Below are 11712 nucleotides of genomic sequence, written 5' to 3' on the forward strand. Positions count from 1 at the left end.
ATATATATATATCTGTGTGTGTCTGCATATATTTATCACATGCATGCTATAGTAGAGTCACATCAACCGTGCATTTGACGCCTAGGCCAGTCCCTCACGACGCTCCTGATTGGCTGTTGATAAGCCAATCACAGGGCTGGAAACCCAAGTCTCCCCCGGAGAGTTCACATAGGCAACGTGTATGATCCACCTCTCCTCAACGACGTAACACTCAGGAGGGGTGGAATATACATCCTGCCTATGTGAACTCTCTCGAGAGACAGAGTTTCCAGCGCTGTGATTGGCTTAACAGCCAGTCAGGAGCGTCGTAAGGGACTGGCCTAGACATCGGATGCACGGTTGATGTGAATTTACTATAGTACTTCACTAATGAACAAGACCTAAAGATGAGAGTTCAAGTGACAGATAGATCCACCTAACCAAAAGAAATGTTACAGTAGTCGTCACTGTGTCTTACTAACTCACGAAAAGCATTTTAGCAGATTTTAACAGTCTGGGCAGTCGACCCCACAGGTGCGAATCTGGTGTTTTTCAGTCGCAGTTCCATAACTTGCATGACAGGAAGGAAATGTGATTTTCTCCTTAAAAAAAGATGAAAAACAACGGACTACCGAGTTTGAAGGTTGTTTGGATAGAGTGGGAGAGTGGACGAGGACCTAAGTTTGTTTAAAAGATTTCTTTTTAGGGGGAGGCCGCGGTAAGGGGGTTGGAAAGGGGGAGAAATCAATTTATTTGTCCGGCAGAGCCAAACGAAAATGGGTTCTATCTTAAGCCTATATGGATTTTGAATATTAGCTTCTTTACATGTCGCTGAGGTGTGCAAATATAGTTAAGGATTATCTTAATAGGAATTTAATTATAATGATGTTAAAAAAAAGATATGTGCAATATATTGACTGTACATATTTTTTTTCATGGATATATGAAGCACTTAAAACTATTTTAATTATAATGATATATTTAAAAATAAGTAATTAGTATCATGAAGACTTTTGGAAATGATAATATGGTGGCGACAGAAGAAGTGGTTCACAGAATACATGAAATATCTAAAGTACTTGAAACTATTTTATCTATAATGATGTCTAAAAAAATAGATTAGTGCAATAGTTTGACTGCATATTCTTTGGAAATGACAATATGGCGGCAAGAGAAGTGTCTCACAGAATGGATAAAACATCTAAACTTTGAACTATGAAAAAAGGTTGGATTTTAGACTGAGTTTCTGTAGAATCAGATGCTGGAACGTAGGTGATTGCTGAGCCAAGTCTTTCAAAGAATTAAAATTTTATCAAGGTGAAGTGTATGGCCATTGTTATGTAAACAAATGAAGTAATCCATTTTTAACAATAGTAATTAATTTGTAAAATTTTGAAACCAAAATTTTTATATCTTACGAGCATTAATATGAATTATTTTTATAGAAAGGAAAAAAAAAAGAAAGCAGTTGGTTTGTTTGTACCTGAGGTTTGCTTGGTCATTAAACAAATTATTAAACGAATCTCTAGCTAATCAAGTAATTTAATGAGAGAATTTAATCGAAAATTCAAAATTCCAAGCTTTTACTCAGTGAGCCATCTCTCTCTCTCTCTCTCTCTCTCTCTCTCTCTCTCTCTCTCTCTCTCTCTCTCTCTTCTCTCTCTCTCTCTCTCTCTGTGTTCCTTCTCATCTCTTATGTCTTCTCATTCTTTCCCACTACTGTACCATCGCACCCCTCCTCTCTCTCTCTCTCTCCTATGTCTTCTCATTCTCTCCCACTACTAGACCATCTCTCTCTCTCTCTCTCTCTCTCTCTCTCTCTCTCTCTCTCTCTCTCTCAAAAATAATAAGATAAACATAATAATTAAAAGACTAAAAATAATAGAAAAATGAAAATAATAAAGATAATAAAAATTGTAAAAACAAAAAAATTTTGAAAAATACAAAATTTTTTAAAGGGAATAAGACTTTCTTCCTAAATTGTTTGCACCTCTCTCCATTCCAGGGAGCAACTTTCCTATCACTCCCCACGAGAACTTCCAGTACTCTTCCCCGTCGAGAGCGATAAGAAGTTTAAAGTAAACTTCTTATCATTTTTGACGCTGGAATGCGATCTCTCGGTCCCATTTGAATCATGTGGTTGTTACGCCACCTTTATTTTCAATATTTTCAGTTTCGTGTTCCTACTCTTTTAGTGAATATATAACCAGAAGAAATTTATGAATATTCATCAAGTGGTTACTACATAACCTTTATTTTTCATATTTTCAGTTTGACGTTTCTCCTCTTCGAGTGAATAATAGAAGAAATTTATGAATATTCATGATGAATTAAATGCTTAGCAAGTGTAAAATTACAGTATGATGAGGGGCTCATTTTTAATTAGCAATAGATATAAACTATGAATAATTATGATGAATAACTGGTTTAACAAGTGTAAAATTACAGTATAATGAGGGACACATTTTTAAGTAGCAATAGAAATAAATTATGAATAATTATGATGATAACAGGTTAACAAGTGTAAAATTACAATATAATGAAGAACGCATTTTAAAAATTAGTAATGGAAATTAAATATTAATGAATGATTATGGTGAATAACAGGTTTAGCAAGTGTAAAATACAGTATGATCAGGGACGCATTTTTAGTTAGCAAGAGAAATAGATTATGAATAATGATGAATAACAGGGTTAGCAGTGTAAAATTACAGTATGATGAGGGACCCAATTTTAATTAGCAAAGGAAATAAATTATGAATAATTATGATGAATAGCAGGTTTAACAAGTGTAAAATTATTGTATGATAAGGGACGTAATTTTAATGAAAAATAGGGAAGGATCTATGAGTAATTATGGTGAATAACCAGCTTCATAAGCGTAAAGTCGATGAAACACTCTTAGTAAGTAGATTTCACACCTTGATATTTTTTTGTATGTAAATTTTCGAAATCAGTTTGCTTAGGAGATGCAATGCATTTTCCATTTCAATAGTATTAGACAATTCAGTGAAGCAATAGAATTTACTAACCATCCTGCAAATATATCGTTCATTGCTTTGGCAAATGTCGAATGCGCATTTAATTTTTTTTTGTTTTTTCAGTTTTCTTCATCGAAGGTGATTTTATCATTGACTTATCGTTTCTGCAAAGTTATCCTGTTTGTCTCTAGCACCATCCAGGATGTATGGTGTGACAAAAACCACCGTCGATGCAAATAGCTACAAACAACTTTTAAAAAAAGTTTCTACTTATGATAACAAAGTTCTATTATTAGTATTTGCATATTATGATAGTTTACAGAAAACAAATATTTCAGTCCCCCCTCCATTCTTGTCTCACGAAAACTTACTATAAAATTTACATAATATTTCCTTTAGGGGATCACTTTCAAATTTCTCATTTTTCAATTCCCTACGTATATTGATTTGATTGATTACTACTATCGCAAATAAAGATTGCTTATCATTAATGCGTCGAGTATTGCGACGAGTGACTGGAATTCCCCCACAATTTTTCAAGCTGAGACCCATTTTCTATTTCTTATCTTGACACTTCTCTGAATTCATCGCCGAAATGATGGAAGATCCTCGGAAATTGCTTCATGGCTGAAAAGATCTGGCGTTTGCCTCTCCCAAGCATTTTGTCTGCAGGATGCGGTTAGAAAATGTAGTATATGTAGATTATTATTATTATTATTATTATTATTATTATTATTATTATTATTATTATTATTATTATTATTAAGGAGATGAACCATATATGGACCAATCCCAAAGGGGCCATTGGCTTGAAGTTTAAGCTTCCAGAACATATTGTTGTTATTATTATTATTTTTTATTTATTTATTTATTTATTTATTTATTTTGCTCTATCAGAGTCCTCTAACTCTACTGGGTGGTACTTATAGCGTGGGGTTCCGGGTTGCATCCTGTCTCCTTAGGAGTCCATCACTTTTCTTACTATGTGCGCCATTTCTAGGATCACATTTTTCTGCATGAGTCCTGGAGCTACTTCAGCCTCTAGTTTTTCCAGATTCCTTTTCAGGGATCTTGGAATCGTGCCTAGTGTTCCTATGTTTTATGGTACAATTTCCACTGGCATATCCCATATCCTTTCTTATTTCTATTTTCAGGTCTTGATACTTATCCATTTTTTTCCCTTTCTTTTTTCTCTTCAACTCTGGTGTCCCATGGTATTGCGACATCAATGATGATACTTTCTTCTTGATTTTGTCAATCAACGTCACGTCTGGTCGATTTGCACGTATCACCCTATCTGTTCTGATACCATAGTCCCAGAGGATCTTTGCCTGATCGTTTTCTGTCACTCCTTCAGGTTGGTGTTGTACCACTTACTACTGCAAGGTAGCTGGTGTTTCTTGCACAGGCTCCAGTGGAGGGCTTTTGCTACTGAATCATGCCTCTTTTTGGTACTGGTTCTGTGCAAGTGCCGGACATTCGCTTGCTATGTGGTTTATGGTTTCATTTTTCGTATTGCACTTCCTACATATGGGAGAGATGTTATTTCCATCTATCGTTCTTTGGACACATCTGGTTCTTAGGGCCTGATCTTGTGCCGCTGTTATCATTCCTTCAGTTTCCTTCTTGAGCTCTCCCCTCAGTAGCCATTGCTTGTTCTTTAGTCTGTCTCATGTATTGTCCGTGAATTGGTTTGTTATGCCAGTCCTCTGTTCTGCTTGTCTTTCTCTGTCTCTGTATATTTCTGGGTCTTCGTCTACTTTTATCAGTCCTTCTTCCCATGCACTCTTGAGCCACTTGTCTTCACTGGTCTTCATATATTGCCCCAGTGCTCTGTTCTCGATGTTGACGCAGTCCTCTATGCTTAGTAGTCCCCTTCCTCCTTCCTTTCGTGTTATGTATAGTCTGTCCGTATTTGCTCTTGGGTGTAGTGCTTTGTGTATTGTCATATGTTTCCTCGTTTCTGGTCTATGCTGCGAAGTTCTGCCTTCGTCCATTCCACTATTCCTGCGCTGTATCTGATTACTGGCACTGCCCATGTGTTTATGGCTTTTATCATATTTCCGGTGTTGAGTTTTGACTTGAGTATCGCCTTGAGTCTCTGCATATATTCTTTCCTGATCGTGTCCTTCATCTCTTGATGTTTTATATCCCCTCCTTCCATTATTCCCAGGTATTTGTATCCCGTCTCATCTATGTGTTTGATGTTGTTCCCATCTGGTAGCTTTATCCCTTTAGTCCTTGTTACTTTGCCCTTTTGTATGTTGACTAAGGCGCATTTTTCTATTCCAAACTCCATCCTGATGTCCCCAGATACAATCCTTACAGTCTGGATTAGGGTATCTATTTCCTTGATGCTCTTACCATACAGCTTGATGTCGTCCATGAACATCAGATGGTTAATTCTGTTGCCTCTTTTCTTGAGTTGGTACTCAGCATCCATCTTCTGCAGTACTTTTGTCATGGGAATCATGGCTACTACGAAGAGTAGTGGGGACAGTGAGTCGCCCTGGAAGATCCCTCTCCTGATATTAACCTCTGCTTGTAAGTATTGTATTCCAGTTGCGCATTGTATTTTTGAGGAAGCCGATGGTATTTTCCTCTGCCTTATATATTTTCAGGCATTCTATTAGCCATGTGTGCGGTACCATGTCGAAGTCTTTCTTATAGTCTATCCATGCCATGCTTAGGTTGGTTTTCTTTCTCTTACTGTTCTTCATTACCATTTTGTCTATCAGGAGCTGGTCATTTGTGCCCCTACACTTCTTTCTGCAGCTTTTCTGTTGGTTGGGGATGGTGTTTGTATCCTCTAGGTAGTTGTATAGCCTTTCGCTGATGACACCTGTTAGTAACTTCCACATTATTGGTAGGCAGGTGATAGGCCTGTAGTTACTGGCTATATTTCCCTGTCTTGTCTTTCTGGACTAGGATGTTCTTCCTGTGGTCATCCATTTGGGCGCATGGTAATTTGTGATACAATGCTGGAGTTGTTTCTGCTATTCTTGGGTGTAGGCCCTTGAAGTTTTTCAGCCAGTATCCATGACTTCATCGGGACCTGGGGCTTTCCAGTTTGGCATTTTCTTTAGTTGGTGTCTGACTGTCTGTCGTGATGTCAGTGAATCTTTGTTTTTATTCTCCCTGTTTCTTCAGCCTTGATTCTTCCTGGAGCCATGTTGCATGTTTGTTGTGTGATACCGGATTGCTCCAGATGTTTGGTTCGGCTTCAGGAATTTCTTGGTGGTTGTCTTCCCCTCTTAGTTGGCTGTATAGTCTTTTTCTGGTTGGTTCCGAATAGTTTGTTCTGTTGGTATCCCTTATTCCTGTTCATGTACCGTTGGATCTTATGTGCTTTGGCCTTAAGCCTCTGTTTTACATCTTCTATTGTGTTGTTTAGTCCCCTCTCCTGTACTTTGTATTTCTCATTCAGTTCCTCCCTTATTTTCTTGCTTCTTAGCCGTTTTTTCTGCCATCTCTTTCAGTTTACTAAAGTCAGATCTCATCACCATGATTTGCTTTTCCAGGCGCCTTTTCCAAGGAGGTTGCTGTTTTGGTTTCTGTTGGGTGGTTGTGCTGGTGGTGTTGGTGTTCATATTAATATCAGTTCTGCTACTAATCTTGCTCCTGCATATGTCAAGTTATTTGTTTCTGCGATATTGGTGGTGTGTATTAGTCTCATTATTTCATTGACCTCACTTGTTTTCTCCCTTAATTTCATGGTGCTGTAGGCTTTCATGGAGGGGATCTTGGTTCTCTCTGTATCTGGATGTATGGAGCATGATTCAGATAGCAGTAATTGAACCATCATCCCTTGCTGCTAAAACTACAAAGTGTGATGCTTCTTCCTCTCAAAATAAAGTTCTAAATAGTTCCCTGCCTAGACCTGCTATTCAGATTATACCTACCATGGCTACAAACTATTCTCCCTGCCTTTGCTCCACGTGCTGAATACATAAAGCTCTTATTAAGAGAGAATCTGGGGGATTAATGTGAAGCTTTGCTGGCTATCGGAGGTTACCAAGATGTTCAGCCTCGATCGGGAATTGGCTGAAGTTAAAATGTCTGCGGTCACTTCTCGATTTGTATACATTTCGAGGCATCGCCTGGATATCATAAATAGGGTCAAGGGTGGTGAGGTTCTGTCACTTGTGTTAGATGTTCAGGATGCTGTAAACAGACCCCGTAAGTTCCCTACATATCTCATCACTCGATATCCTGTGGATGTAGACCCTTCATTAGCTAAGGAACTGACGGGTGCACACTGTACGTCGTTTCCTACAGGATGGGAAGTCCATCAATCGTATTGTCATTACTTGGAGCCACCCAGATCCAACCCCCACCTTTTGTTAACTTCTCCTTCCTCCCTTGTCTACCATCATGTGAACTACGCAGAATGCTAGACGAAAAGCCGTGGTGCTTCAAATGCTGGGGTATCGGTCACATCTCACGATACTGTGCTGCCCCTGAAAAGTGTGCATTTTGTGCTGCTGAGCATGACAGTCGGACCTGCCCTCATTGGCCCCCTGTACCACCCACAGTGGTTGACAGTTCTTCGGCATCAACATCAACCTCATTACCTCTACCTACACCGGACTCCTCGCATTGGAAATGCCCGAGATGTAATGAGCCTGGAGTCAATGTGTGGCATGGCTGTACCAGGCGTTCAGGCTCTGCATCGAACCAGCTTATTGCACAACAGCTTCCAGTGCCATCAATCAAACCCACTGTTACTGCCTCCTCACAAGTGACTACACTTCGTAATGCTGTAGATGTCCTCAAGTCTCGGTGTGACTCCCTTACATCACGTTTTGAAGCCATTGAATCTCGTTTAGAGAGCATGGACACTCGCATCGACAGTCTCGTAACCTCCTTTGACAATCTAACTTCTAAATTTGCTACTAATGATAGCACACTACAATCTCTTGTTGAAGCTCAGCAGGTTGTTATCACATCAGTTACTACACTCACTGAGAAACTTGACTCACTTGCTACACGTCTTGAGTGTTACTAATCCCCATACAGGACCTTTGCCACATGATACACCACCAATTCATACCGGTGTCACCACTGCCTCTTCATCTAGTCGCCGTTCTTCCAAGGGACATGTTCGATAACCAAGTGAAGCTTAATATCATCTCGTGGAATGCCTGTGGTATTACAAACTGGGCAAAACTTTCTGCACTTAAGGGAATTGTACATAGTCACCACCCAGATGTTATTCTAATTCAGGAAACTTTTGTTGGTAATGCTCAGCCAAGGGAAGAAGCTCCCTCGCTCACTGGCTATGTGTCCTATGTCCATTTAGTAAGACATGGCCTCATCACCTATATATGCACTTCAATTCAGCATAGACTTCTCCCAAACCCTGAGGATGAAGATACAAAATTTCAATTATTTGAGATTACTGTTGGTGGAGGCACCATACGACTGTGCAATGTATATGCAGCACAAAGTAGGATAAATACAGCCAAGCTTCCAGCCCCAACCCTTCGTGGTATGGTTTACATGGGAGATTTTAATGCCCGTCATCCAGACTTGGGAGATCTTGTTGACACTGTGAACCGCAACGGGAACCTACTTCTAGGATACATTCGTCGAAATCAACTGACCCGTTGGGACACTGGTGGATCTACACATGCACGAGGTGGTACTTTGGATCACATCTTGACCTGTGGACTCGTACCTTCCCTAGTCAATTGTGTAACATTTCCTACGCTCTTCTCTGATCACATTGGTCTCAGCATCCAATATTCCCTTCCCGCTACACATACTCCAATACACAATTGCACTTGCATCACAATTCCGCCTAAGTACCAGCCTACGTACATTTCATATATGACTAACCTTCGACCCACATTTGACCTCCACTGTCCGGAGAAACTTTACTCCTTACTCGTTAGTACCACACATGCTTTCCACACACAATATATCAGAAAGCCTCACATCAGGCATCGTGTTGGTGCTATGACACTGGATAATCGAATTTCTCAGGCAGAAAAGAAGGCAATGGATGATGGCCTTGCCTTTATGAGACAACCAAGTCCTGAGACACTGCACCAGTATCAACTATTGAGAGATTATCTAGTTGCTTTACAGCAATGTGTACAAACAGATTCCTGGCACAAATTAACAGACAGCATCAACCATCAAACAAGCATCGGTTCCATGTGGCACCTCATCAACAGGATTGTGAAGAAGAAACCCCCAACAAGTGTCCTCCACCACAGCCCTGCTCAGTATGCACAGGACCTTATTGATGAGTGGTCAGCACAGTCACGAACCATCAACTTCCAGCTCATATACGAGACTCTCTCTTCACAAAAAAACCATCGTGCCTTATGTCTCAGTTCCGCCTTACTAAGCAGTGATGAAGAGGACGATGTACCCATAACTAAGGGAGAGCTACGATGTGCCTTAGCAAGGAGTAAGAAGTCAGCTCCTGGTGATGATGGCATCACCTATGCAGTCCTTTGCACACTCATAAAAATACCTGGCAACCCTCTCCTCTGCCTCTGCCTGGGATATGTGCCCCTAGCATGGACTCATAGTACAATTGTACCCGTTCCCAAGCCTGGCACTGACAAATTTCGTCCTATCTCCCTCACCTCCTGTTTCTGCAAAGTATTTGAACGTATTCTCCTCTCACGCCTTATGTTCCGGCTGCAAGATAAGCTTTCGTCTAGAATATACGGCTTCCTACCCCAACGAGGAACACATCATTGTCTCATGGAGCTCTACACTCGTCTCTCCCCAACCAGTGTTGTAGCCTTCATTGATTTGAAAAGTGCATTTGATGTTGCAAATAGAGACATTATTTTAGACCAGCTTATTGATTTTTGAATCAAGGGAAACCTTTTGAAGTGGATACATGGTTATCTTCGAAATAGAGTCTCTTGAGTGCTGTTTAAGGGAACATTGAGCACTGCAAGGGAACTTGAAACTTGGTACTCCACAAGGGGGAGTACTTAGTCCATTTTTATTTAATATCCTCCTACATCACCTTCTTTCCTTACTTCCTGATACTGATAACACAACCATCACTTGCTACACAGACAATATTTGCATTCATTCAACTCCCCGGATCACTTGCAACGCTTCCTTTCTTCCTTCTACGAATCAGCATCCTCCTGTGGTCTTATCATCTCCCCAGGAAAAAGTAAAATCTTATCCCCAAGGCCAGCAAGGAATCTACCAGAATTTACTATGGGGAACAATGTTGTACCTTTATGCACACAATATATTTATTGGGAGCGCCAGTGCAAATTACACCATCCATTCCAGCAAGACAGAGAGTACATCCATTGTTCAAGATCTGCTGGCCGGGTTTTACAGCGACGCCTGACTCCTCTCAAGTGGCTTACTAATTATTCTGCAGGAGTATCTATCCCAGTTGCCAGAACCATATATATTGCTTTCATCCGCTCAGTGATAGATTATCTTTCCCCTGCACTATGTCAACTCTCCAGATCAACTCTACAGCCGCTTGAAAAATTCCAGAACCAAGCAATGAGATTCATTCTAGGTTGTCCAGCATCCACTAGAATTGTAAACATGCAACATGAACTCCGTCTCCCTCCACTCGTTGAGCGAATATACTCCAATGTCACCTCCTTCAGTATCAAATGCCTGTATTACCCTCGCCTGTCTCCTCACTATTCAAACATCATCAGAACTTCTCTCGATCTAGATGCACCTCGTCCACAACTACGCCAGGAGGGACGCACACTAGCTAGTACTGTCTGTTCAAGCATTCATGGGCTTGACATCAACATCGTGGCGGAGAACATGGATCATGGCCTTGCACCCTGGCAGACTCCTCCGTGCCAGCAATCTCTTACACTCCAGTCTCTAGACTGACTTGCCTCAACTTCAACAACAACGTGCATTGGAGACCATCGACAGACTATCCTCATCCCTTTCAAATGTGTAGCCCATCACCTCTACACAGACGGCTCCCTACAGCAGGATGGCAGTGCTGGATGTGCTGTTTTCTCCCCACTTTGGAACCCCACCAAAGGGCTGGACAGGCCGTCGCCTCCCAAAGTCATCAAGCTCCACGTATTGTGAACTACATGGACTTCTAGATGCAGTTATTTTAATCACACGTACCAGAAACAACGGCTTGATCATCTGCGACTCGCAACCAGCACTCCAAGCCCTTTCATCACATAAGCTAGCATACCAACCCCTGGTTACACAAATACATAGGCAACTAGGCATGGCCAACATGAGCTCACTGGTAGTGCACTTCCTATGGATTCCCTCTCACGTGGGTCTTCTGGCTAACAACACCGTTGACCATCTCGCAAAGGCTGCCTGTCAGCTGGATCCTCCAGATGCTGATGCTCCCAGTCCATCTCTCCTGTGCTGCAGAAAAATGGTGCGCCAAGCTGCTCGCTCACCTACTCATGGTTCGTCAAAATAAAGTGGTTTGTGCGCGTCTTCGGCTGGGTTGGCGACCAGTTTGGCAGGTGGCTGAGCAAGATGGAGTTCCTCACTTCTCCTCCTGTAGGTTATGTGACACACCCAACGCCAACACCCTGGAACACTATTGCCTGGAATGTCCACTTGTTAGTGACATATTACCCCAAAGACTCACAGTAGTTGATATATGTAAAAAAATTATTGACAGATAATAATTTGCTCGATGAGATCCTCATGCGCCATCCTCACTTTGGTGGATACTAAATAATCAGCTGTTTAGTAATACTAATTAAAGATAGGTACAACCTACCTATGAAATCAAACTAAATTT

The 11712-nt window shown here is 40.9% G+C and overlaps 2 protein-coding genes across 2 annotated transcripts; both read left to right on the forward strand.

Annotated features, from left to right (window-relative positions):
- Positions 1-7991: 7991 nt before the first annotated feature.
- Positions 7992-9797, forward strand: LOC135218023 (uncharacterized). Its single transcript, XM_064254168.1, has one exon. It carries the CDS (start codon positions 7992-7994, stop codon positions 9795-9797), a length of 1806 nt encoding a protein of 601 aa, XP_064110238.1.
- A 1126-nt stretch (positions 9798-10923) lies between these two features.
- On the forward strand, positions 10924-11382 carry LOC135218024 (uncharacterized). Its single transcript, XM_064254169.1, has one exon. The coding sequence runs from the start codon at positions 10924-10926 to the stop codon at positions 11380-11382; it is 459 nt and encodes a 152-aa protein (XP_064110239.1).
- The last annotated feature ends 330 nt before the right edge of the window (positions 11383-11712 follow it).

This window comes from Macrobrachium nipponense, chromosome 9 (assembly GCF_015104395.2).
Source record: "Macrobrachium nipponense isolate FS-2020 chromosome 9, ASM1510439v2, whole genome shotgun sequence".
Lineage (NCBI taxonomy): Eukaryota > Metazoa > Arthropoda > Malacostraca > Decapoda > Palaemonidae > Macrobrachium > Macrobrachium nipponense.